Genomic DNA, 27,776 nt, shown 5'->3' with positions numbered 1-27,776 from the left:
ATAAGCGTAAAGCTTGATATGCAGTAGTGCTGAAATAAAAAAATTAACTCTGTATTTTACTTTTAAATAACATCCTACAAAATACTGCAACAGTTGGCAAGTATTGCATGTATTCATGAAACAAAGATGAAGTTCAAGCTAAAAAAAAACTTGAACGATCTGCTCTAGTTTTTGTTTTATCATGGAAAATTAGTGACTGCGTTTGTTCTTATTTTCCCTCCTTTACAGGGTTACGGTTTCCAACCACAGTTCAATGGAGATGAACTCTCATGCACTTTAAGAAATCTTAGGAGGAGTACATCATATAAGTTTAGGGTTTGTACCATACTTTGTTTCTAATTTAATCATGACTGTATGCCTTTCTGGAGTTGTAGCATTTTCATACAGCTAAGACACTTTCTATGGAGACAGTACATTTGCTGTACATTTGTTGTTATAATAGCTTTTGGTGGAATCATAACACAAATCAGATTTTTTTGCACTAGCTAATTTTGTTTCCTCTTAAATTGTTGTCTTTTCTGGGTTTTATGGGGGGCATGTTTTTTGCATGGAAGACCTTTATAAATCAGGATATTACTTGTCACTAAATTGAGCATTTATTATATATTCCAATTCATTCCTGAAACAGCTCTTTGCCTACAACAGTGAAGGAAAAAGTAGTCCTAGTGAGGTGGTAGAACACAGCACCAATCCTGACAAACCTGGACCACCAAGTAAACCAACTGTAAAGGGCAAGATCCATTCGCACAGCGTGAAAGTTACCTGGGGTAGGTTACCTTTTGTTAACGCTGTATTTGAGTGCTGCTTAGGTATGTACAGTCACTCAGTAACGCAGATTCAAAAACAGGGGCTAACTTTGGCTAATTATTTGTCTCTGCAGATATTGTTATTGCAGGAGAAATACTCAGCATTATCAAAAAACTTTTTTTGGTTTGTTTTGGGGCTGTGGTACAAAAACTAATGTTTTTCATTATTCATTTTAGAGAAGCAGTCAATGCTATTGTAATAGCCTCAGTTGTAATAGCCTCTAGATTTACTGTGATGCTTAAATAATTTTCATATGTTCCTAAAACAATTAGAGATGATACGCGAAATTGGCAGTATTTTCCTTCTTCGTGGCATAATCACAAATAATAGAAAAAAAATATTCTGGAAAATGTATTATGAATATAAGTACGCTGGGTTTTGTTTCTGTTTGAATTGAGTTTTCTACTTGAGTATATGGTCTCTGAAAAAGTTGATAACAAAATAATGCATTGTTTCTAAATCTTCTGTAATTTAAGATGTTGATTTCTTTCAGAACCACCCAAAGATAATGGAGGATCAGACATTTCTAAATACTTTTTGGAAATCTCAGAAACATCAGTTGGTAGGCAATCATCTTAAAGTACTAATTCAGCTTGTGCTAATTCAGTGCACTGATTCACTCCTTGTTGATCTACCAATTACTGTTCTGATTTCACATGTGTGTATATTATGTTGTACATGTTCTTTGCATAATTAATCATTCAAATTGGATTCTGTGGCTTGATGAGGTCTTAATTGTGTGAGAGAATTTTCAAGGTTGATTTTAGCGTAAGTTTTGTAGTGTAAAGTATTTTCTTTTTTACCTCAGGAAGTAAATGGGACACCATATACAGCGGTTCCCAGAGAGAACATGTATGTGATCATCTGAAGCCTGGCACTTCTTACAGAATGAGAGTTTATTGCGTCAGTAAAGGTGGTGAAAGCCAGGTGAGAAAAATAAGAGTAAATTTGCTGCTGAAAACCATTTCCATTTATGTTTTAGTGAAACGTTGTTTTGTGTTTCCCCTCTAAAATAATATGTATTATTGCTAGGCTTCTGATGTTATGACTGTTACAACATCAGCTGTTCCTCCTGGACCGTGTCATGCTCCGTGCCTGGCAGGCAAAGCTAAGCCCAAGGAAATCACTTTACAGTGGGGTAAGCTCCAGTATTTCTGAGCAAAATAATTTTCTGATGTTAAATGTCAAAAGAAAAATGAAAAATCTGTAGAACTCTTCAGGGATGTGGTCCATGTCCTTCGTTGTGGTTTTGTTTTCTTTTTTTTTTTTTTCTTTTTTTTTTTTTTTTTAAGAAGACCAAAGCTTGCTAACCGCCTCTGATTTGGTGATGCATGCACGTGCAACGATATGGTGAAACCCTAGCAGACATAGATGTCTTACAGCGAGAAAGCTTGCTGACTGACGTGTCATCACTGGCACGTGGTTGGCAATTTAAAAATCAACCCTCCTCTTCTTGTCTTTATCTCAGTAAAGGGGATAATCAAAAAGTAATGAAGATAGACTTTTTTTGAAGGAAATATGTGAAAAATACCTGAAAAAAAAATGAAGGCCATCTTAAACTAATCTATTGGGGGGGGAGTAAGCTTCATAAAGTGTTTCTGCTCAGATATATGATAAAAGCCTGCACTATAACTTTTAGAATTCATCTGATTCAACTTTTAGCTTGAGAAGGCTAACTAAAAACTATTTAAAATAAAGTGTTTTGTGCAATTAATAAGGAAAAACCCCTCTCTTTTTATTCCATAGATCCACCATCTGTAGATGGAGGTTCCGACGTTACAGAATATATTATAGAGATGGCAAACTCTGAACAAGATGAACGCAGACAGGTGTATCAGGGTCCAGCATCTGAATATGTAGTAAACAATCTACTTCCAGGGAGAACATACTGCTTCTGGATACGAGCAGCAAATAAAGTTGGGGTAAACCACTGTGCTAATGAGATCAATAATGGAGATAGTAATGATACTGTTTTTCATCCTAATGATACTTTGTAGCTTCTAGGTTCTGTCATAGTTCTGTTGAAGGAGCAAAATTTCTTACAGCATTAAAAAAAATTATTTAAGGAAGATTCAATAAATTAGGCCTGAAGAAAGGATTGAACGTCCCTGACTAAGGAGATGTTCACTGTGTGTTGCATTTCTGTTGTTGTTGTTTACTGGATCAGTAGTATCAGTACCTAAGGTAACTAGTCCAAAGTTAGTGCTAGACATTCCGTTACTACTACTTTTAGTTATTTGTTTGACTGCAGTGTAAGTCCTACATTTGTGGCCGTGAATAGCCACCTAAAGTTTATGCCTTAAGAAATTGCCTTATGTTTTCCAGTTAGCGTGGACTTTGCAGATTGGTGATGCGGGAATAGTATTGTGTAGAGAGGGGTGTGTTCAAATAACGCCAGGTTTGAAAAAGGTTGGGATAAATGTGGGTTGCGTAAGAGTCTTTCTGAAACAGTACCCGGCTTCTTCTGGAAACCAGATCCTGACTACAGGGGAAGGAGGAGTTACACAACCATAGCAGTGCGAGGATTACAGATATCCTGTAGGCACAGGGCCAGTTTACAAAGTAAACTACCTGAAAGGAATTTTAAACGGAGCTGTGAAACTAAGCACTGAATTCTTCTATTTATTTCTCTATCAAGTTAAAAATAATTTGTTTTCTTCAGCTCGTATGCTTGCATGTCAGTTTTTGCCCTACTGCTGTTGCTGTATTCATGCAATTGTATTTTCTTGCAGTTTGGCCCTCACTCTGACAAAGCAGAGATCTCTACTGCTCCAGGACCCCCTGATCAATGTTGCAAACCCCTGATAACGTGTAAAAGTGCAACTTGTGCTGTAGTTTCATGGGAGGTAGGTTTTAATGATACTCAGTAAAACACAAATTAACATTTGGCTTTAAGAATTGGAGTGACATGTGTATGATACACAGAAATGGAAGAAACAGCAAATGTAGGGCAACTAAGATGATTAAGGGCTTGGAGCATCTCCCTTATGAGGAAAGGCTGAGAGCACTGGGACTCTTTAGCCTGGAGAAGAGAAGGCTGAGGGGAGACCTTATTATGGCGTACAAGTATCTAAAGGGTGGGTTGAAGGAGGATGGAGCCAGGCTCTTTTCAATGGTACCCAGTGACAGGAGGAAGGGCAATGGGCACAAGTTAGAACACAGGAAGTTCCGTTCAAATACATGGAAACACTTCTTTACGGTTCAGGTGACAGAGCACTGGCACAGGCTGCCCAGGGAGGTGGTGGAGTCCCCTTCTCTGGAGGTTTTCAAGACCCGCCTGGATGCAGTCCTGAGTAATGTGCTCTGGGCAATCCTGCTTTAGCAGAGGAGTTGGACTAGATGATCGCTAGAGGTCCCTTCCAACTCTGAAAATTCTGTGATTCTGTAGAGCTGGAATGTTTTAAGTACTTCTTATGATAGAGGTGTACGTTGGTTTTGTAAATTTTGCCAGCTATGGATTTCCATCTTAACTGAATAAACTGTGTGACATTTAATCCTCCTCATGGTATGGTAACTAGTGTATTTAATTCATCCAAGTGGTAAGAGATTGTGTCACTCAAAATTCTGGTCTGAACTGTGGTGGTGTTATAGCCGTGCATCTAGATGGAAACCTTTCAACAAGCTGAACTTAAAATCATGCCCTTGGCTATGGTGGAAAAGACCTCAGGTTTCTACCCCAGTGCTTCTGTTCCAATGTCACTGTTCAGTGTCACAAGAGATCCCACTTGTGTGGTGAATGTGTGTATGTGCCATAGCTGAAGGAGAATTTATCACTTAAACCCACAGAGTCCTGCGTGCAATGGTGCAGAAATCAGTGAATACAGACTGGACTGGGGACAGGTGGAAGGATCAATGCATATCATTTACACTGGCCCTTGCCAGAGCTATGAAGTAAAAGGTCTTACACCTGCAACCACATATTATTGCAGAGTACAGGTATGAAAAGCTTTTTGTTATGTGTTACTTAGCAAATGAACAAATACATAGAGTTTGAAGAAAAACTTCAGCTAGAGATGAAGAAAATTATGTAGTCGCCTACTAATGCACTATAGAAGGTAATGGGTAAAAATACTTTCCTTTCTCCCCCAGTCCCTCATTACTACATGTATCTAGAAAAGAGGTTTAGATCTAGTGTTGTATTAAATACCAGACATTTTGCCGTATTTACATTTTATGTGGGAGATTTTCCATTCTCTTCCAAATTGCTTTTAATAACATGCAAAAGGAAGCGTGATAGACGTGACTGTCTGGTTAGAAAAATGTAGATTCAGTAAACAATACATGTTCTCTCTTGCAGGCTGTGAATGTCGCTGGAGTTGGGTTGTTTGGTGAGACTGGTGTGGTGACAACCCCTGCGTCAGTGCCTGCAGCAGTGTCAGTACTGCATTTACTTGAAGAAGATCAAATGGAAACGTCTCTTCCTTTATCAACGTGCCTTGCAATTCAGTGGGAAGAACCATGTTGTCACGGGGCAGAGATCACTGGATATAATATAGAATATGGAGAGAAGCAGCTTGTAACTATTGGAAGGAATACAAGCCATGTTCTTGAGAATCTGCTGCCTGACACTCTGTACAGGTTATTAATCATTTTTATTCTGAAACCACATTTGTAGGATTTTCAGTCAATAGCTTTGAGGGTAGTGTTTTAAATTTTTAGAACAGTTTTTTTATTCATTCTAAGTTTTCTGGGTTTAGAATTTTTTATTCTGAAGGAATGCATGTAATCAGTATCTTGTCAAAAGAGGATGAGTACAGATAAGAGCAGAATAGTTGTTCCTGTGTTGCACGCTTAGGCTTGGTTAAAGCTTAGTTCAGGCTGTGGATCTCCAGTGTCAGTGGGAGGCAACCAGTTCAGGTTAACGTGGAGGACCTGGGCCCTTGTTCACTGAACAGAATAAACCGGAACAATACTGAGAAACACCGAAGCTTCATTATGCTGAAAACAATGTAATTATGTTGACTGGTTTTGAAGTAGATTATTTTTATAGTTAATTTCTAACTGCATGTTAATTGCTTTATTGTTTGTGGTTATATTCTTCACAAATCTTAACCCTTGCTTCATTACCTAACGTTTTTTCAGGAACTTAGTTAATTAACCATACAACTGCTCTTCTCACTTTTTTTAGAATTAGAATACAGGCGATAAACAGCTTTGGAGTTGGTCCTTTCAGTCATTCCATTAAAGCCAAAACGAAACCACTACCTCCTGACCCTCCTCACCTTGAATGTGTGGTCTTCAGTTACCAGAGCCTTAAACTTAAATGGGGTGAAGGTCCTAGCAGAGCTTTAATTACCAACCCTACACAATTCAACTTGCAGATGGAGGACAGGTTTGGCAGGTAAGATAATCAGAACATTACAGACATTGTTGCTTTACAAACTTGTATCAAGTTTTTAAGACATTTTATGTATTCTCACTTCTGTTTGCACAAGTAAGTAATTTGGGCATCCCAAAGTTTGCCCCTTAGTTTGCATTTTTGCATCACGTCTTTCAACCAGAAATGCTGTTGCACTAGTATTTACTTGTAAACAGTAAATGCTATTTACTATTAAATAGTAATATCTTACTATCTTCCTATGTTGCCAATTTTTTTTTATTTTTTGGAAATTCTAATATGAAGTTCAGTTTGCATATAAGAAATGTGAGGTTGACAGCTGTTCTTTAACTTGAAATTGCAACTCACCTAGTATATACGAGGGTTATTCTCTTGATTCAAATCAAGAGTTTGGTCATGTAGTTTCAGTGGTAGCCTGTGTATGGCTGTAGCTTAGCGCCTAGCCAGGTTGAATGAATGCTTTGTGAATGTGAATTAAGACTTCCACCAGTAGGAATGGTGCATGTTGCTGATTTAATGCACGTCATGAACTGTTGATGACCATAACGGAGTTCAAACTGTCTAACATTCATCGTGCACATATGTAGAAAGCTGGGGCACCTGGAATGTATTGTTACGGTTTTTTGTACTTAAGTTAGATATGAAAGTGTTCCACTTATGATATTGACATACAAATCTGTGATTACTGAATAGATCTAATTTGTATGTATTCTGTGTTTTTCTTCCAGATTTGTTACTGTTTATAATGGTCCTTGTCATACATACAAGGTACAGCGGCTCAGTGAATCTACTACATACTATTTTAAAATCCAGGCATATAATGATGCTGGAGAGGGAGAGTTTTCTGAAGTTTACGCTTTTACTACAACTAAGTCTCCACCTGCATCTCTTAAAGGTGAGCTTACCCTGTACTAGAAACTTCTGCAATCCATTTACGTACTGGGTTAAATGCTAAAACCTGACTCTTCCTAGCCAGACATCTTTCTAGGGCCTTTGTGGAACAGAGAACAGAAATTAGCTGTGATGGGTTTTATCTTGGTATAAGAAGGGCTCTACTGATACAGGACCGGTGTGTGGCCATCTCCTACACTGTAGCTCTTCCACTCCTGGCAGTGAGGATTTCTTCTACCCTTTTTCAACTGGAAAGTCATTTTACAGGGCTGTCTATCATTTGATATAAGTTACAACAGCATGTAGGCAATTAAGAACACAAATAATTCCTCTGATCTTCAATTTCTAATATGAACATTAAAGATTGCTATTAGAGAACATCATTTTGACAAGCAGAATGGTAATTACCTGCAGGAAAATTAGTTGACTCAACTGTGTTTATAAAATGTAATTTCAGCTCCGGAGATACCTGGACATAAATTCTGGTTTTTCTAGTGATTTGAAAGTGCTTGCTTGTCCGGACAAGCACTAAACATCAGAAGTGTATCTTTTCAGCTTAAAAAGAAAGACAAGTGTAACCTACAAATATTACAATGATAATTTTTTAAGTTTATGTCACGTAATATAGCAAAGAAAAAGAAAGTAGAATGAAACAAATCTTAATTGCTTAAAATTATTGGAATGACTGTTACCTTGAAGAACAACAGTTACCTCTACCCTGTTAACAAATATATTGGAAAAACCTTAAGCTTTTAGATTTACACTGCCCAGTCACTTGCATTAGAACTGAAAAATTTTAAATGGAAAACATACAAAAGCAAATCATACTTCAAGCTGAGTGGGAACGTTTCCTTGTTGTCACTGAAACTAGCACCAATTTGCTGCATTAACTGTGAAAATGAGTCACTGTAATAACTGGTGATTTTGGACCTTTTCTTCTGATTGAAAATACAAGAACACTTGTTGAAACCATTGTTCTCTTTTTTTAAAATGCCAACAAATCACTTTTTTCTAGCACCCAAAGCAAATCAGCTGGAAGAAAACACTTACGAAATCACATGGGAACCTTTACAGCCGATGAAAGGAGATTCCATTGTTTACATCCTTCAGCTTGCTGCTGGGAGAGAGTTTGATCAGGTACCTTATACATAACATAATGAACTTCCGTTTTTTTTACTTTGAAAAATTATTGGAAAAAAAAAAAGATGTCTATATCTGACGGTTGGAATTCTTTTTGGTGATGCTAGTGGCAGGGATACTTTTCATTTCAGCAAGGGACTCACTTTACTATCCCTGACTCCCGAGGTGCTTCATTCTAGGTCTCAGTCAGTTCCTCTGAATGAGACTTTCAGTTTGTGATGGATGAGGACAGCTTCCAGTATAGGGTCCTGCCGTTCTGCCTCTTCACAGCATCGAAGATTGACCCAGATTAAAGATCATAAAGATTCATTTCTCTGTTGACCCTTTGCTTGTACTGTAAAAGCAAATGACTGTGAAGGCGGGCTTGAGAGTTATTGGGAGAATTGGTTGTCTAGAAGTGGGTTAATGCTGGTTTATCCTGTTCTCCCAGCACTTACCTTGGCTCTTTTGATTCACGGAATCATAGAATTGTTTTGGTTGGAGGAGACCTTTAAGATTATCAAGTCCAACCATTAACTTAACACTGCCAAGTTACCACTTAAGCCATGTCCCTCAGCACTACACCTGCACATCTTTTCAATACCTCCAGGGATGGTGACTCAACCACTTCCCTGGGCAGCCCATTCCAATGCTTGACGACGCTGTCAGTGAAGACAATTTTCCTAATATTCGATCTAAACCTCCCCTGGCGCAACTTGAGGCCATTTCCTCTTGTTCTATCGCCTGTTACTTGGGAGAAGAGACAGACCTCCCCTTTGCTACGGCCTTCTTTCACGTAGTTGTAGAGAGCGATAAGGTCTCCCCACAGCCTCCTTTCTCCAGGCTAAACAGCCCCAGTTCCCTCAGCTGCTCCTCATAAGACTTGTGCTCTCTTAAATCTTATGGTCTGTGGCATTGCTGCCTTTGTTAGTCATAGACAGCACTTGCCCCACATATGGAACAACAGTTGTGCAGAACAATTATTTTTTAAATTTTTTTCTCCTGAGCTTCACAATCCAGGTCTGTCAGTGTGGGGAGTAGCAGGAAGCTTTGGATTATCCACAAGAAAGTGAATAATTCGTCAGAAATAAAAGCTGATATTCTATTAAGTAGGCTTGAAGAGAACAACTTCAGGCAGTGACCAGCACTGCATGTGCTCGTAAAGCAGAATGGAAGGTATCGCGTACTGTTTCCAAGATGAACCCCATGTAAAGTGGTCTCTTTCTCCTGCTGACTAGGTATACAAGGGACCAGAGACTTCCTTCCGTCTCACAAGCTTGCAGACAAACTGTGAATATCGGATCAGAGTCTGCGCTGGCCGTCAGTCCCAAGACGCGACTGGATCACAGGAACTGTATGGACCTTACAGTCCCAGTACAGTGTTCTCATCTCAGAAACAAGAGCTGGTTCCACCGTGTGCTGATTTGACGACGGAGTTGGCAGAGACTAAGAAGACGTTACGTGAAGAGCGCTTCATTGCTATTGTTCTTCTCTGCGGATTTGCAGTGGTTGCTATTTTATTTGCTGTTGTTATTCAGTACTTTGTAATCAAGTAGACGAGAGCCTGTTCAGTACTCAGCTTTTTGTACAGAAGCTATTTCGGGTATTTATGGTTAGTTCTAATTAAAGTCCTAGCTGGAAACGTATAGTTACGTGCGTTTCCAGTGTTGCTGCTGGCTAACAGTGAAGCTGGGTTGGCAGATCCTCTCCAAATACTGAACACAGATTTCTTGTAGAAAGGGTAATCCTGGGTCCTCTGTAATCAGGGTTAGCTGTTAATAAAACGGCAAAAAACTGCCTTATTGTGCACACTGGTGTGTGTGTGCACAGTCTTCCTCTCATCGAATTCAAAGTGGTGCCCTTTGGCCAGTTAGAGAGAGAAGATAGAACAAGTCCTTTCCACGTACAGCTAGAGCAGTGGTAGTCGATCCGCAATGTTTAATCAGGTATCGTAGTTTGGTATACATGAAATACAGCAGCACAAATGCTTAAGCTTAGAGCAGTACTGTATTGCAGAACATTACTAGAGCATACCACATTTAATATACTGTAGAAGGAAAGCAGAATATTGACTTTGACTTAGCGATATTACTACTTTACAGTTATTTTAATATTTCGGACTCAGTAATAATCATTTCAAGTGTTAAAGTAGAGGGTGCCGGCATTTTTAGAATTTTAATCAAAATGCTAGACAAAATGTTAGCAGGACGTAATGTGCATACAGCGATGGCGTTCGTATGTAACATTGCAGAAAAGGCCCCTTTTGTATTGTACATTTCTGAATGAAATGCTTTCTGCTGTTGGTGAGCAGCTGTTGGCCCAATCCACATTTCACTCTCAGTGCCTGAGAGAAAAGTAATTTCCTGTGCTTCTGATTAAATCTTTGCAGTGTTTTCAGAAAAGCACAGGTATTGTCTTTAAGGAGAAAGAGTGCATTTATGATAAATGTTACACTATTTGGCTCAAACTGAGCAAATGTTTTTGTACTATTATTAACCTAAAAATAAAAAGTTCAAACTGCTTTTGGATGCCCTTCTAACTTAATCTGAATTATCAAATTGTACATGAAAGAACTCTTTTTAGATAACATTTATACAATGTTTTAAATGACTTGCTATCCCAGTGGTAGCAGCTTCACATTCCATTGTTTTCTAGATGGGAATGTTCAGCCTGCTATGAACTTTTCTGAAACTCGTCCTGTTTGTCTGGGGGGTATTTTTTGTGGACACTGTGCACTACATATGACTGTTCTTGTTAAATCTGCTTGCAAATACCTAAAGATGAGCCTGACAGCTGTCGTCTTTATATCAAATATTTTGAAAGCTGGAACTCACAAGTTTCAAACATGTTTCAGAATGGGTCTTCCCAATAGCATTTGGAATATGCCATAGAAAGGTAGATTTAGCGTATTTTGCAAAGACTACAGCTACACTTTATATACATCAGAGCAATGCACTTGTATGTGGAATGTTGGATGTGATAGTGCTACAGGCTAAGTATTTCCAGTAATTAATCACTTTAAGGGTCTTTCTCCTATGGCAGTTGATGAATAATGTTGCGTTATAGTTTGAGGCATTGTGTTGTATTTCAGATGTGGAAAACCTAAATTATGACATAGTATCGCTTAATACTCTTAAAAGTAGATTTATGGTGCAATCTGAAATTAATCTTTTCAAAATGTACTCTTCATTTTGTACTCTATTTATTTTGATTAAAAGTCCTGGAAAATGTATGTTTGAATGTATTGTTCTACTTGTAGCAGAACTTTAAGTTAATCATTTATTATTATATCACAGAAATCTCTCCCTCCAGTGTTGGAAAGAGTTTTATACAGATATTAGTCTTTAGTTTGCAGAAGAGTTTACAATCTGTCTTCATTTCTCTTCATAGTCTACTTTTAGCAAATAAGACTGCCTTCAGCAAATCTCTATTGCCAAAGGGTTATTTCTTTAACTCTTAGAACAAAGGGTGTAGAGGTTTATTTGGCAATAATATTTCTGATAATTTTAAAAGATAAATTAGGATTGCAGAGTAAATACTAACAAGTCATGACTCCTAAAAAGTGAAAGAAAGTTCTTTTGTAATCTCCACAAAATAGTCAAGTTTCCAGAAATTATCCGTGAAAGCCTTCCGCAATACAGATTTTACATCAGCTGTTATCCATTCCAGAACAATATACCCTAGTGGCATTAATGTATTAGGTATCTTCAGTTTTCTTGTATTGTAATGTTGAGGTATCTCAAACTTATGTTAAAGCTGCCATGCATTGTATTACTAAATTGTAACTATCAAATAGATAATATATTTAATACAGCCAATAAATAATACAAATGTATTCAAATTTGACTCCAGAGTTGTGTGTGGTTTTGTGGATTTTAATCTTACTCAGGGCAGCCATTGTGTAGTATGTAATTTAAGGGGAAGAAACATGCTGAGCATTGCTACTACATGTCATTAAGAGCTGTCTTAATCTTTCTGGAAAAAAAGTTATTTGTGGGGAACCTTAGCGCAACACTGTCCCCTTCTTTTCCAAGAGCTGCGTCAGTCAGAGGACCCTTTTATGTGAGGTCTTGGGACAGCCCACGAACTAGTGTTCTGAACTCGGTGTTTGCCTGTTTTACAAACAAGGGAGACGGGCAAATGCCTTCCACTCTTGCTTTGCTCCCCAGCAATCGCCCACATGTGTAATTTGTCCCCGATCCATTCAGATGAGCTCTAAAGGCAAGGATGGTTTCTCACCATAGAGCTTAGCAGAGATGGCATCTGACTTTGTGGCAGGCTGGGTACAGTTTGAAGAAAGAACAAGGTAAAAGACTGAAAATGAGGGAAGCAACTCAAGAGACCTGAGGGGGCGAGCAACAAATCAGTCTGTAGGAAGAAGGTAATGTGTTCATAGTCCTGCTAAACAAGTAATTTCTTATCGCTTTCAAGCACCTTACAGACTGTATTTCTTACACTTATTTGCTGAGAGCAAACAGCTGGCCTGGATTTAGTCTCCACTTTCTCTCTCTTGGCTTCTGTGGGAAGAAAGTAACAAATTATGTTTCACAGGTCTGTGATTAACGAGATGTCTGGTCCTCAAAAACAGGCAAATCCCTTCACAGGAGCTTTGTGGACAGTTAAGCCTGATAATGTGGCTGGTAAGCTCAGTGAAGAGAAGAGCCCAGCCTCCCGTGTGCCTGTCCCTATGTGCAGGAACAACGTGAATCAACTCCAGCCTTCCTGAAATGTTCCAAGCCTATCTCAGGAACACATAGAAGCCGAAAAGACAGCCTTAAGACTTGTTCCAGTCCCCATGTGCCCCACCTACCTGTGTTTTAACCCACAATGCTGCTGGCAAAAACCTTGGGTTGTGAGAATTAAGTCAGTGCTGAATGCTTGACGTGAAAGAACCGAGTTCTGTACCTTCAGAAGAAACCTTTTCGCTCCTGGTCAGGCTCCTGCAGCGCCGAGATCGCTTGTGGTGCAGGATTTTGCTCATCGCTTTCCTGTATTTGTGTGACATGACATTGTAAAGTATGGGGTTTATAGAAGCCCCGAGGTAGAAGAGAAGCATGGCGATGAGGTTGAAGTACTGTGTGAGGTCATACAGAATGATTTCACTCTGGGCGAAGAGGATTCGGCCGACATGGAATGGGAGCCAACACAGCACAAAGGCCAAGACTACGACGGCTAAAGAGGAAGAGAGCACACTTCAGTCATCTTGAGCAGAGTTTATTCTGCCTCTTTAAACTATTTAAGGATTTGACATGAGGTTGCTAAGTTTAACCCAGCAAAGAGGAGACCTCCTGCTTTGCCCAGCTGCTTTTGTGCTGTGGTTACCGGTAGTCTCAAGCAACGAGGACATATGGTTGCACACAAAATTAATTGTCTGCAGTTAAAATGGGGCTCTCTACACCCATGTTGTCCAGTGGAGACAAGTGAATCAAATCTGCTGGGGGCAAAGCAGCCTGTACTTACATTGAGGACTACTGCCCACTCTTGGCCTGAAAATCTGGGTGGCCAGTGGCATCCTGCGACAGGTATGGGAGGAGAAGGATCAGGGACAGGGGAGGTGGGGGCCCCCTCCGGGCAGTGAGGGGAAAAGGGGAGCAAACTGGACCGGGAGGCACTGAGGAAGAGGATGGGAAATAGAGCACGCAATAAGCAAATAAAACCTGTCAGGAAGCAACCTGTGGATAGCTGCAGGATGTTTTACTGAAGGTATCTCCAGTCGTGGGTGCTGCTGCTTCCCTGGGGACAAGGATCTGGGGGGGTGTCTTAAGAGGGAGTGGTTGGAGGGATGGGGAGGAGGAGAGGAGACCCAAACTCTCCTGGTTTCAGTGTCTGCACCAAGACGCCAAGGTACCAGGATAAAGATCACATTAAACTAAGCCCAGACAGGTGGGTTGTTGCCATCCTGGACAAAGCCATAATCGCTAAACTTGAGAAATTTTGCAGGAGAAATAGCTTTAAAGCCTTTCCTTGCCACAGCAGGGGACATGCCTGGTCTGGTTTTGAGTCACAGAATTTTCCAATTTCTTTAATTTAATCCCACAAGGTCAGAGATGGTGTGGGGACATGAGAAATGTGATCTCAAAACAACCAAAAGCTGATCTGCTTCCCCGCCGTGCAGTGACGTCCCTAGCCTGAATACCATGCAGACAGGGACGCCCCTTCTTAACAGAAAGAGCCAGGAACAAAAACTAAGTGTAAATCCATTGATTTAAATTCTGTGTAACTAACTCTTGCGTGTTTTGTCCCTCCTCTCCATAATCCCCCACATCACTGTACACCCCGTGGGAGTGATTAAAAAGGACAGATCTTCAGATTTGGTTTCTAAACCACTCTTACCCAGCATTTTGACAGTCTGCATGTGTGACCTTTTCCTGCCCGCAGCCTGGCAGCCCGGCAGCTGCTGCCCGCTCCGCCGGAGCTTTCTGCAGATGAGTCCATACAGCAGAGTCAAGCAGAGCATCGGCAGGAAGAAATAAATGGTGGAGACCCAGGTCATCGTCTCAAGCAGCCCTGTGCGTGCCACGTGTTCGATGGACCTACACTCCCAGCTCTCCTGGGGCAGGCTGCCGTTGGAGTGTTCCACCCCAAAGAGGAAAAGGATGGGGCCGGCGGTCAGGAGGGAGCAGCCCCACAGCGCCAGGATGACCCGTTTCACCCGGTACTTGGTGATGGTGGCTTTGGCTTTCAGGGGAAAGCAGATGGCGAAGTATCTCTCCACGCTCACTGTCGTGATGTGCAGGATGGTGCAGTACGTGCACGTTTCGCTCAGGTAAATGAAGAACTTGCAGAGAAAATCCCCAAATATGTAGGGCTTGTACTTCCAAAGGCGGTAGAGATCTGAAGGCAGGCCAAGGAAAATCAGCGTGTCTGACAGTGCCATGCTGGACAGGTACATGTTCACCGTCGTCTTCATCTCCTGTGAGCGTCTGAAAATTACTATTGTTATCAAATTCCCAGACACTCCCAAGAAAAACAGGATGATGGAAATTATAGTCACGGGCACCAAAATATGGACATCAAACAAAGAAAAAGACTGATCTTCAGAAGAGTCCGTGTCATTTCTGAAATAGCTGTGATTCGAGATGGAGCCCATGTCAGGTTTCAAATCCGAGGGCAGGGCTGGCTTCATCTTTCCCTTTGACAGAAACCTGAGTCACAGTAAGAGAGAGGCATGTTTCAAAGCAAGTGTCCAAGAAACAATTGTCTACACAACAATTCTTACGTGATCAGTTAAAAAATCAAAGTTGTGTTCACAACCATTTAGCTGATGAAGATAAATACCCAAGTGCTGATTAGTCCATTTTATGAGAAGCGAAGGAATATTAGATTCACACATCCAGCATTTGCCAGACGCAACTTTTATAAAACAATATTGACCATTATAAAACAATATTTACCATGCCGATATTTACCCTTAGCTTCGCAGTGTTTGGAAAAGGGCCGTTTTTTACATTTCCTTTTGCGTCCTGTGAATCCCACTAAGTGCATAGAGCCGGGTCGGGCAGTGGGGCTCCAGATCAATTGCGGGGGAGCTGCAAGGGGAGCCAGTCCCCACAATGGGAGCTGGACGGGAACAGCCTCTTGGATGAGCTCAGTGGTTTGCCAGATCCTTCCTTGTGAGTGCCACAACTGGAAATCTTTAGGCTGAGAAGTTTCCTCGAGGCTCCACTGAGGAGCAAGGAGGCTCACAGGCAGTCACCGTGGCTGGCAGACACGGGATGCTTCAGCTGCAGGATGGCTTTCCTACCGCCAGTGACGACGATGCTGTTTGTGCCAGGAGGTCCCCGGGGTGCCAGAGTTCCCCAGCTCAATTTCTGAGGAAATCAGCTGGGGCCACTTGACTATTTGCGGCTGTTTCCCGTGCTGCCCATTCTGCGGTCATCCACCTTCCTCCCTCCACCTACACACCGCTAATGATGCTGCACTAAATACGCACCCCCACTCCACTTTTCTCCTTACCCTGCAAAAAGTGCTTGCAGTTACCAGGTAGGGTAGAACAGTTCTTTGATACTGGAAATTTAATTAGCCCATTTGGGCCAGTTACATAATTTTCCATCATTCTGTGTTTACTTAGGGCCTTTCCCACTTGAGCTCCTCCCCAGCATATGCCGCCAAGTGAGAAATTTCTACTGACAGTGCTTTAATGACATTATTAAGATAGGATGGGAAAGCCTTTATTTGAACATCAGTCTTCAAAATGAGACAGTCTGACACTTAGCCCTGATTTACTTTCCACTTCAGAAAAGATCAGAGATGACGAGCTGGAAAGCACGGGGGAGGCGAGGGGAAAAGGGGCCAGCGCGAGGGAAGGCTCCGGGAAGCTGGAGGTTAACTGCATGCAGCCGGGGAGAGCAAGGACACTCGGCACTGAAGAGGCTGCATACACCGCTCAGCTCAGCTCAACAGCAGGATGTGTCCAGCCACGGGCCTTGGAAATTCCTCCATAACGCAGGAACTGGGGCGCTGGCAGAATTGAGCAGGGTACTGGGTACAAAATAAACCTCCTCCGTTCTCCTCAGAGCTCTGCTCTCCGCAGGTTTTCTTGTCTCAAGGACTATTCAAAAGCCAGCATTTTATAGAGCCAAATAGTGTGGGATTTGGGCTCAAAAGGTCAGTGCTGAACACAGTCACTGCATTGTGTTGACAGAGCCTTGGTTCTAACGTCAGGGAGATTTCTGCTGCCATTTCCAAGAGGTGGAAGCACTGGCTGTGGGGTTTTTTTTCCAAGAGATTTAGGCACTTGAACACCTCAAAAAAAACCCCAACCCAGCAGCCTGTGTGCCAAGACTTGACTTTGCTGCACCTTAAACACCTCTACAAAACCCATTGAGGAAGAAATTTCCAGTGCTTAACACTGCGTTGGCAATTTAAATGATGCACCCCGAGCAGAGCTAAGCCCCAGCCAGCGCGTGCTCGCATGGTCTGAACAGCCTGCAGCTGCCGTCCCTATTTCTTCGAGCAGATCGCTCCCAGCTGGGAGACAGTTGCCTTTGATGAACGTCCCCGGTTTGGCGGTGGCAGACAGAGGAGTCAGTGCGCGGCCTGGCCATGCCGTGACCCAGTTTCCTGTTTTCCAGTGCTGAAAGAAACCCCAGTGTCTGGGCAGAGATGAAGAGCGACTGCTCTTTCATTCGGCCGGTGCGCAGTGCCCACAGCCCGCTGAACGCAGGCATTCACAGCACAGGCGTGCCCCAGAGGACTGGCGGTGGGGAGAAAGCTTTCACAGCCAGGCAGAGCCGCTCCGGCTCAGCTGCCCACACCAAAGGCATTTGTGGCTTTGGGGACAAATATCTCCCCTGTGGAAACTGGCTGTCCATGTCTTCCCCTCACCACCGGTTTCCAGGCAGAAATGCTGCAATGGCCACAGCTCTTGCTCGTGCTGCTCAGCCTGGAGAGTCACCCCTGTGTAGCAGGGATGGTGGGGAAGGCGGTCACAGCACGCACAGGAGATCGGGGGGGTGGAAGGGTCTTTGCTTGCTCCTGGAAGTAAATCCAGAGCCCTTAGGCAGTACAAAGTATCCTTCTTTTTGACTGCATGGGGACTAAACAGCAGTGGCAGCAGACAGCCCGATGATGCCAAGTTTCAGCCTGATCCACACAGCCTGCATCCCGTCCGAGGTGGAAGAGCTCCCCTCCCCCTCTTCCCTAAAACAAGGGGAAAAAAGTGGGTTTTGTTTGTTGTCTAAGGTCAGTGTCTGGAATTCATCCTCCGTTCCCTCCTCGCAGGATGTTTTTGTGTAATACTCTCTGACTCATGAAAGTCAAATGACTTGGACTACAACGCTACAGTGCTTCCAGCCAAAGAGCCTCAGCAGAGGCATTCCGGCTGCCTGCACCTCCACCACCGGCACATGCTGGATGCGGGTTTTCCAGCTCCTCCAGCCGCCACCGCAGCTGCGGGGCTGCCTCTGCCCCCTGCCAGGCACTCCCATCGCCGGCAAACCCGCAGCGTGGAGGGTCAGACGCCATCTCAGTACAGATATACCGGGGCCGAGACAGATTCGCACATTGCATTTAGATCTAGGTAGGTTGAGCGCACGGTTTCCAGGTGCTAAACATCATCCTTGGTATAGATGAGAAGCAGAGATTATTGCTGCTGCTGGAATGTTTTGCAACGCGTTGCAGGCATGAATCAGAGGGATCACAAGTTAACGGCTGTTTATTTCTTCTTGCTCTGAGAGGCGCTTGGCTTCTCTCCCCCCTTACATCAGCTGGTCTAGTGAGGATGCCGCCTCTTCCTCCAGACCTTGCTTCGTTTGGGCCGTCACAGCTAATGACAACACTATTGCAACTTCTTTTGGTATGCTGCTAATCCCTGCTTGACAAAATCACAAGAAAACAATTTTTTTGTTGTTCTGTTTTGCCTCAGAAAGTAAGAGAGAAACTTCTGACGAGACTTGCATGGAATGTACGTAGAGATCCTTCGGCTGCTAGGACAACAAGCGTAAAAAGTCCTGCTGCCGATAATGACATTTTTCTTTAACCCGGGGCGTGCTGACAATTTAAAAAGTGGCCGCCAAAGCCGTTAATGAAGCAACACGCCCTTCTGTTTCATCGCTGGGCAAATGGCCGCACCGGGCTCTTCTGCAGCACGGGGGGCAGGGGACAATTCCCTGATCCCAGCAGACCTATGTGCGCCCTCGTGTACCACTTTGTCTCCACAAATGCTTTTATTAGAAAGAATTTATGCATCACAGAAAGGGAGTTTTTAAAAGTAAAAAGCGGGATAAAAGCCCTACCTAACCCAATACCGGTCTGACCTGGGGAGGGAGCTGAGGGGCCTGTGCCTCCCCAGCCCACCGGGACACTGACTGAAGCCCCCGTTTGTGCCGCGGCTGTTCGACCCCTCGAGGGTGTGTTTGCTTTGGCGCAGACAGGAGGAGCGGCGACCTCCGCACCGGACGCGCCGCTGCCCGACACAGCTTCTCCCTGCGCCCGCCCCGGGCCCGGCCCCGCCCAGCCCGCGTCTCCATGGCAACCCCCTCCCCAGCCGCCCCGCCCACCCCCGTAGCCGGTCACGCGACCGGAAGCGGCCGCCTGGGGCCAGCGGAAGCGATGGAGCCGGCCAAGATGGCGTCTCCTAAGAGCGCGCCCAAAGACGCGCAGGTATCGCGGGGGTTGGGGGAGGTTGTGCCGGGTCGGGTCGGGTCGGGTGACCGCGGCGGAGCTGAGCGGTGCCTCTCCGCCCTGCAGGTGATGGCGCAGATCCTGAAGGACATGGGCATCACGGAGTACGAGCCGCGCGTCATCAACCAGATGCTGGAGTTCGCTTACAGTAAGGGGCGGCGGGGCTGGGCCGGGCCAGGGGCTCTGCGGGGGCCTGGCATGGGCAGCAGCGCTGCTCCTGGGGAGGGAAACGCCGAGTGGAGAAGGGAAATGCAGTTTTTAGCCGTGTTTCCTTGGAGGGGTTCCCTTGTCAGTCTTCAAAAATAACGCTGGAGGAAGTGGTGGTTTTGGTGACAGCTGGGTGGGATCAGGAGGGGGAAGATTTATTGCTTTTAATCTAGCCTTAATGAAAAGACCTGTTTTTCAAAGGGTACGTGACTACTATACTGGAAGATGCAAAAATTTACTCGAGCCATGCAAAGAAGTCCAGCGTCGATGCAGATGATGTGAGGTTGGCAATCCAGTGTCGAACAGACCAGTCGTTTACATCTCCACCTCCAAGAGACGTAAGTAAATCCGTGTTGATAATAACAGAATGCAATAAAAGGCTACAGGTGGGAATGTAACTACGTCTCTCCAGTTCTTGTTAGATATTGCAAGGCAGAAAAATCAGACGCCGTTGCCATTGATAAAGCCTTATTCTGGACCCAGGCTTCCACCTGACAGATACTGCTTGACAGCTCCCAACTACAGGCTGAAGTCCTTACAGAAGAAGGTAAGGGATTTGGGTAGGGGAGGATTCACTTAATGCCCATGTTGTTTGTCAGGAATGTTGTTGGAATTAGTGTTTTCCATGCCTCTGAAGGATACGTGTGGGCAGATACTGACCTCTGCATGTCAAAAAGAGTGATTGAAACTAGATCAGTGGTCTTTATCTTTAGGGATTTGCAAGTATTCTTATTGCAGATAGTTTTAAATGGAAAGCTTAAAATGCTTCTGCAAATCTTTTTAGTATTAAAGCAATATTGTCAAGTTGAATATCAGATTGTAAAAGGCAAAAGGTTTTAGTGTAGATATTAAAGGGTGTTTTGTACTTACACCTTAGTTGTTTCTGCTTTAAAGGGAAGAGAAAAGATTTACTTTGCTTGCTGGAAAATACCTGAATGTCTCAGTGTGTAGGATTTTGATTTATTTCCCACGTTTTAAAGAAAGAATCTTAAAAGTTGAACTTAAGGTTCCAGGTGTTGACACAGGATGTGCCTTGGTGCTAGGTGTAGAGTGGAACAATAATTTTTGATTAAAATGTTCTAGTCCGCTTTTTGGGTAGAAACTACCGTGATTGACCAGACTGCTGTTTGCCAGAACAGTTGCCTGCTGGCCTTTGCATTATGTCACGTCCAGGAGCACTCAGCTTGCACCAGTGACGTTCACACCATGAAGAGTTTGAGAACTTCTCTGTTGGTATACGAATTGTGTATTGTTGCTGTGAAATAGGCTCTTTGTGGTTTTGTAGGAAGAACCATTTCTTTTTTTCATGTTAAGAAGCGGTGATTTCTAACGGGATGCTAAACTGAGTGTTCTCTCTTGACAGGTCTCTTCCTCTGCGGGAAGAATAACAGTCCCTCGCCTCAGTGTTGGTGCTGTGAGCAGCAGGCCCAGCACTCCGACTTTAGGTAGGAAACTGCTCAGTTGGGGTTTCCCATGTTGATTTTATGAAGGAAAAAAATAGTGAGTAATTTAAAGTATGCTTCAACCACTGAGGACGTGTTGGGTGCCACCTGAGCTTAGTATCGCTTGATAATAAGCGACAGCATCAGAAAAGTTAAATTAATTTCAAAAAGGTTATTGTAATCTTTGATACATATATACATTATTGATGTTCTGTATTTTTATTCCCATGTTTGTCGTAAGTTCTATATGTGAAGAAACTATTCAAGAAACTTTTATGTGTTTGAGGTTTTTTTCCTCATTGTAAGCACTACACTGAACTACAAGTAGCACTAAATAAAACCAGTTTTTAAAGGGTTCACAAAATTTATGACTGAGCATGTCACACATATTACTGTGTGTGCTTGTAGCCTAGAATTTTGTAGGTCTTGAGTAAATGTGCAGTTCTACCTGAAAATCCAGTATCGATATGTTCCTATGTGTTCCCATTACTTTGAAAATAATAGGTTCCACTTTGAAAGCAAATTTACGAGTGCAAGTACTTTTTTTTTTTTTTTTTTAATTTATCTTTTGACTGAGTTGTTTTGAATTTCAGGTACGCCTTCAGCACAAACAGTGTCTGTCTCAACAAAAGTTGGCACTCCAGTGTCGCTGACCGGTCAGAGGTTCACTGTACAGATCCCGTCTTCTCAGGCAGCAGTCAAGTCAGGTAAAACACAAGCTGTAAAGATCAGCAGCACTTTTTGGTGTTCTTTTTAGCAGAGCGGAACTTAATTTGTAGTAATAATGTGGGAAATTACTTCACCTCTTCTGTTTTTTTTATTATTGCTGATCTTTTGTACCTCCTTATGTAAGGCAGGCAGTCCTTTCTGCTCATTTCATAACTTTCAGTTTTCATTCCTATTTCTAGCACAATGGTGTCACCCCAGAACATACAGCATTTCAGGCAGATTTCCCTTATGCCTTAATTGCCACCTCTCTGCTCTCGCTCTTTTATGCTCACCCCACTAGCATTTGCCTGTCTTCTCTACTTCGCTGTCAGGATCATTCCAGGGTTTTCAGCCTGTAATGTTCTAGTAGCATGCTGCTTTATTGGGTTGGAAGTTCTGTTTCCGTGTGGGCAAATCAACTGTCATTTTTTCAAGCTTTCCTTTCAATGACATCTTCCTTTTTTTCACAGCCACACCAACTACTCCAACAGTTCAGAATGTTCTAATTAATCCTTCGTTAATTGGACCAAAGAATATTCTTATTACTACAAATATGGTATCGTCACAGAATACATCTAACGAATCAAATCCCTTGAAAAGGAAGCACGAAGATGATGACGACTATGATAACTTGTGAAGAAGCTGTCTGCCAGTGATTCATATTGAGTCTGACAGGGGTTTTGCCAAGAGTTCTTTGTAAACAGTGAGAGAGTGTGTAAATACTGTGTTAAAATGTAGTTGGGTGTGGAGTGGGAGAGAGATCATTGCCTGTGGAAAGAGGAAAAAGCGACTAATCTTTTTCTGTGTCCTGTAATGTGTTTTGAACTTCAGCAGCAATGGTGAGCACTGCTCACTGTTACACAGGAGAACAGTCTTCACGTCTCTTCCATCATCTTATTTCTAACAGACGTGTCCGTGTCTCTGAAGCCTGCTGAGCCAGGTGCTTGTAGTACTGTGCCGTGCCAAGTAAAAATAATTTTTAGAAAATACCGGGTGGCATCACATAGATACTAATTTCAAATAACATCAAAAACGGTCCTGGGTGAGGTGGGACATAGCTGGGGAATATCAGCTTGTTTGTTTGTTTTTCCCCAAAAATACATTTCCTGCTTCAAGGTTGTGTTAGTGGCATACACTGTTCTCCATGGGCACTTCCAGTGGGTGTGAAGACTAGCAGTAGAAATGCAGAGAAAAGGTAGAGGAGGGGTGTTCTGGAGAACACTTACTTAGGCTGACCTCTGGTATCCATTAATCCATGGTTTCTGTTGGCCTTAACACCTACGCCAGTACCCACAACTCAAAAGTCAGAGAAGAGGTAAAATTCCAGCCAAGATTTGTTTTTTATTTGTTTCCAAAGAGCTGCACGTCTGTCAGTCATCACTTCATTAAGCTTGCGTTCATATGTGTCCTGGCATGCAGCAGGATCTGGCGAAGGGCAAACCCCCTGAGCTTGGCTGCGAGGGTCTGATGGAGCCCTGGGTACCTGAAGATGCTTTTGTGGTGTAGCAGGATCCTAACTATGCTCTACTAAGAAGGCTGAATAAATTTAATGTGTTTTTATATATCATACAATAACCAAAGTGTTGTGCTTTTGTAACAACGTCCTTGGTAAGTGCTGTAGCTTGTACTGCCTTTCCTAATGCCTCTTTTCTCACGCTGAGCTTGATGTGACTTAGGCCGGGAGAGCTCTTTCACAAATCTTGGCTCCATTGCACATGTAAAACCACTGTTTCCTGCTAAGGCCTTTGAAGGGTGACCAGCAATTGAATATACCACCTTTGAAAATGACACAGAAAAGAACGCTCCCTCTTCATGACACTTTTTTCAGGGCTGAAGTTGCCTAATGGCCCCCTCGCTTTGCCCTGGCTGGCTCCTACTGCAGGTTGTGAGACTGCTGTGTCTGTGCTGCTCTTTGTAACTGCGGCATTATTTTCTGTTGGTTTTGTCTGAAATGCTGAATAAAACTCGTTTTTCACTGGGGGAAAAGGAAGAGCGTACAGGCGACTTCTCAAGGTGAACGTTGATATACAGATTGAAGAAGAAACTGTTCTCAGCAGCACATTGGGAAGGAAAAGTGTGTGGTGGGGGCTGGGGGTGGCACAGCCCTGGCTGGGGACGGCGCGAGCACTGGGGAGCGGGCCGGGGGACGGCAGCACTGCCCGGCAAAGGATGGGGGTCCTGGGCCTCCCCTCCTGCCCAGCCCCCCCCTCCCACAGACACCCTCTGTGTGGCTCCAGCTCTCCCAGCCAGCTGTTCTTTTATATACAGAGAGAGAAACCGTATATATAGAACATAGTTTCCAGGGATGAGGCATCTACCACCTCTCTATAGTGTGTGTGTAGGGAATGTACAGTAGTCAGTTGCATGCACATAAACATATTCAGTCATCCTTTATATAGATGTATAGACATGCTTGTATTATATATACTCACTCATGCTGACACTCTTTTATATAGATACATATACTATTCATACTCTATACCGTCTCAGGCACCCTTTTTGTATATATGTATACACCATGCAACATTTGATAATGCATATAACGTTAACACATACGTTTTTTTTGTATTACACACATCCACACTCTCACAGACACTATTCTTACATATCTACTATTCAAACACACATGTATGAATAAAACTATATGCTATCATCTCACATCCCCCCACTTTTAAAAATACCTAATATACATATATATTTAGACATACATATGCATGTAGTTTTCATTTACACACACTCTCTCCCTGCCTCGATTTTATGTACTCTCTCTATAAATGTACACACAGTGTCGGGCACTTTTTCATATATATAAAAAAGTATAAAATAATAATACGTAACATATAACAAAACATAATACAAGCATATTTTATGTATGCTATATGTTATGTATCAGGTAGTCTATTATTCAGCATTACATTCGCTATTATACAATATATAATTACCTGGTCTCTAAATTGGACAGGGATTTGCCCAGTGGACCACTCAGTGGATAAGGAACTGGCTGGACAGTCACACTCAAAGAGTTGTGGTCAACGGCTCAATGGCCAAGTGGCAACCAGTGACAAGTGGTGTTCCTCAGGGGTCAGTACAGGGACCAGTACTAGTTAACATCTTTGTTGGTGACATGGATGTTGGGATGAAGTGCAACCTCAGCAAGTTTGCTGATGACACTAAGCTGTATGGAGTGGTCGACACGCTGGAGGGGAGGGACCTAGACAGGCTTGAGAGGTGGGCCTGTGGGAACCTCATGAAATTCAGCAAGGCCAAGTGTAAGGTCCTGCATGTGGGTTGGGGCAATCCCAAGCACAAATAGAGGCTGGGCAGAGAATGGATGGAGAGCAGCCCTGAGGAGAAGGACTTACTTGGGGGTGTTGGTCGATGAAAATGTCATCATGATCCGTCAATCACAGGACCACAGAATCCCAGAATGGTCAGGGTTGGAAGGGACCTCTGGAGCTCATCTAGTCCAATCCCCCTGCCAGAGCAGGGTCACCCACAGCAGATTGCACAGGGCGGCATCCAGGCAGGTTTGGAATGTCTCCGGAGTCGGAGACTGCACAACCTCTCTGGGCAGCCTGTGCCTGTGCTCTGCCACCCTCAAAGTAAAGTAGTTCATTATCATGTTAAGATGGAACTTCCTGTATTCCAGTTTGTTCCCGTTACCTCTTGTCCTATTACTGGCACTACTGAAAAAAGACTGTTCCCATCTACCTGGCATCCTTTAATTATTTGTACGCATTAATAAGATCCCCTCTCAATCTTCTTTTCTCTAGACTAAAAAGACCCAAGTCCCTCAGTCTTTCCTCATAAGAAAGATGTTGCAATCCCCTAATTATCTTTGTAGCCCTTTGCTGGACTCTCTCCAGCAGATCCCTGTCTTTCTTGAACCAGGAAGCCCAGAAATGGACACAGTACTCCAGATGCGGCCTCACCAGGGCAGAGTAGAGGGGGAGGATGACCTCCCTCGACCTGCTGGCCACACTCTTCTTGATGCACCCCGGGATGCAATTTGACGTCTTGGCCACCAGGGCACATTGCTGTCTCATGGTCATCCTGTTGGCCACCAGGACTCCCAGGTCCCTTTCCACAGAGCTGCTCTCCAGGAGGTCAGCCCCCAACCTGTACTGATGCAGGGGGTTATTCCCCCCCCAGGTGCGGGACCCTACACTTGCCCTTGTTGAATTTCATAAGGTTTCTCTCTGCCCAACTCTCCAGCCTGTCCAGGCCACACTGGATGGCGGCACAGCCTTCTGGCGTGTCAGCCACTCCTCCCAGTATCGTGTCATCAGCAGACTTGCTGATGGTACACTCTATCCCTTCATCCATGTCATTGATGAATATATTGAACAGGACTGGACCCAGTACTGACCCCTGAGGGACACCACTTGTTACTGACCTCCAAATAGACTTTGCACCACTAATCACAACCCTCTGAGCTCTATCTGCCAGCCACTGTTCAATCCACTCCACTGTCCATTCATCTAACCCACACTTGCTAAGCTTGCCTGTGAGGATGATGTGGGAAACAGTGTCAAAAGCCTTGCTGAAGTCAAGGTAGACAACTTCCACTGCCCTCCTCTCATCCACCCATCCAGTCACGCCATCATAGAAGGTTATCAGATTAGTCAGACATGCCTTCCCCCAATGTGCTCTCACAGCCTGCATCCTGGCCAGCCGCATCCTGGGCTCCATCAACAGAAATGTGGGCAGCAGGTTGAGGGAGGCGAATCTGCCTCTCTGCTCTCATGAGACCCCACCTGGAGTACTGCATCCAGCTCTGGAGTCCCCAACATAAGAAGGACATGGACCTGCTGGAGTGTGTCCAGAGGAGAGCCAGGACGATGATCCAATGGCTGGAGCACCTCTCCTATGGAGACAGGCTGAGAGAGTTGGGGTTGTCCAGCCTGGAGAAGAGAAGGCTCTGGGGAGACCTTATAGACCCTTCCAGTACCTAAAGGGGCCCTATGGGAAAGATGGGGAGGGACTCTTTATCAGGGAGTGTAGCAACAGGACAAGAGGTAATGGTTTTAAACTGGAAGAGGGTAGATTTAGGTTAGATATTAGGAAGGAATTCTTTACCGTGAGGGTGGTGAGCCCCTGGCGCAGGTTGCCCAGAGAAGCTGTGGCTGCCCCATCCCTGGAGGTGTTCAAGGCCAGGCTGGATGGGGCTTTGAGCAACCTGGTGCAGTGGAAGGTGTCCCTGTTCATGTCACAGGGGTTGGAAATGGGTGATCTTTAAAGTCCCTTTCAACCCGAACCATTCTGTGATCCTATGATTCTATATACAATTATCTCTTAGAACATGATATATAATTATAGAATATATTACATATATATAAAAAACACACACCCTTGCAGAGTCTTCTATTCTTTTATATACGTGTGTGTATTTGGACTCCACAGTCTCAGACACGCTTCTTTCATATTTACAATATAATATATAAAATATGCTGATAATACCTAATATATAATGCATCTCGTGCATGTGTATGACTATGTATACACACCCACTGGCTCAGAAAGACAGCTGTTCTTGTATATATTGCAATACTGTAATATATGTATACAAAAAAATTCTATTTAAATATTTATGAACTACCACACACTCACTCTTGTTCTCACATAGCCATCTATGCTTTTATATACACATATATATTTGTACTCCCTCCACACACCTCTCAGAGAACCTTTTTGTATATACAATACAATAGCACCTAATACAAAATATTACTGTATAATGTGTAACATCATTATCTAGCATATATAAAACATACATCGCGTATCTAAACCACATAGAAACCTATGTTTTCATACACATATATATCTTTATACTCTATGCACACACAGTCTCAGATACCCTTTTGTAGGGGGTGTCTGTGTGTTTATGTATAAAAATATATGCAATATATATTCTAACATAAAATATATAACATAATAGAGGACATAACACTATCATATAATGCTTATATATCATATAGCTTATATAGAAAGCATTTTTATATGCATATTTATGTGTGTATATATATATTTAAAAAAAAACAGTTGGATTTGATCTTAAGGGTATTATCCAACTTAAATGGGTCTAGTGTCTGATACACACAGTATCAGACAGACTTTCATATATCTAAAACGTAAATTCT

At 43.1% G+C, this 27,776-nt stretch overlaps 3 protein-coding genes across 3 annotated transcripts in view; 2 read left to right on the top strand and 1 right to left on the bottom strand.

Moving 5' to 3' along the window:
- LOC309676037 (fibronectin type-III domain-containing protein 3a-like) overlaps positions 1 to 12,001 on the top strand; it is a 50,106-nt gene extending 38,105 nt beyond the window's left edge. The window contains exons 15-27 of the mRNA XM_082488483.1: positions 229 to 315; positions 629 to 767; positions 1,301 to 1,369; positions 1,616 to 1,734; positions 1,840 to 1,945; positions 2,554 to 2,729; positions 3,540 to 3,653; positions 4,594 to 4,743; positions 5,105 to 5,385; positions 5,936 to 6,148; positions 6,874 to 7,040; positions 8,052 to 8,173; positions 9,394 to 12,001. Of these exons, the coding sequence (XP_082344609.1) occupies positions 229 to 315; positions 629 to 767; positions 1,301 to 1,369; positions 1,616 to 1,734; positions 1,840 to 1,945; positions 2,554 to 2,729; positions 3,540 to 3,653; positions 4,594 to 4,743; positions 5,105 to 5,385; positions 5,936 to 6,148; positions 6,874 to 7,040; positions 8,052 to 8,173; positions 9,394 to 9,711 (2,061 nt within the window). The 3' untranslated portion in view covers positions 9,712 to 12,001. The remainder of the gene's footprint in view (positions 1 to 228; positions 316 to 628; positions 768 to 1,300; positions 1,370 to 1,615; positions 1,735 to 1,839; positions 1,946 to 2,553; positions 2,730 to 3,539; positions 3,654 to 4,593; positions 4,744 to 5,104; positions 5,386 to 5,935; positions 6,149 to 6,873; positions 7,041 to 8,051; positions 8,174 to 9,393) is intronic.
- Positions 12,002 to 13,019: 1,018 nt separating this feature from the next.
- On the bottom strand, positions 13,020 to 15,281 carry LOC309676016 (growth hormone secretagogue receptor type 1-like; the record flags this gene model as incomplete). Its single annotated transcript, XM_082488459.1, has 2 exons — positions 13,020 to 13,327; positions 14,489 to 15,281. 2 exons carry the CDS (start codon positions 15,279 to 15,281, stop codon positions 13,020 to 13,022), a joined length of 1,101 nt encoding a protein of 366 aa, XP_082344585.1.
- A 3,926-nt stretch (positions 15,282 to 19,207) lies between these two features.
- TAF9B (TATA-box binding protein associated factor 9b) lies at positions 19,208 to 23,612 on the top strand (the record flags this gene model as incomplete). The annotated part of the gene is made up of 7 exons (XM_082488099.1): positions 19,208 to 19,258; positions 19,346 to 19,427; positions 19,688 to 19,824; positions 19,899 to 20,033; positions 20,850 to 20,931; positions 21,522 to 21,635; positions 22,107 to 23,612. 7 exons carry the CDS (start codon positions 19,208 to 19,210, stop codon positions 22,271 to 22,273), a joined length of 768 nt encoding a protein of 255 aa, XP_082344225.1. The 3' UTR covers positions 22,274 to 23,612.
- Between the last annotated feature and the right edge of the window lie 4,164 nt (positions 23,613 to 27,776).

This window comes from Vanellus vanellus (assembly GCF_965231255.1).
Source record: "Vanellus vanellus genome assembly, chromosome: 10".
NCBI lineage: Eukaryota > Metazoa > Chordata > Aves > Charadriiformes > Charadriidae > Vanellus > Vanellus vanellus.
This window is presented reverse-complemented; position numbering and strand designations above follow the sequence as displayed.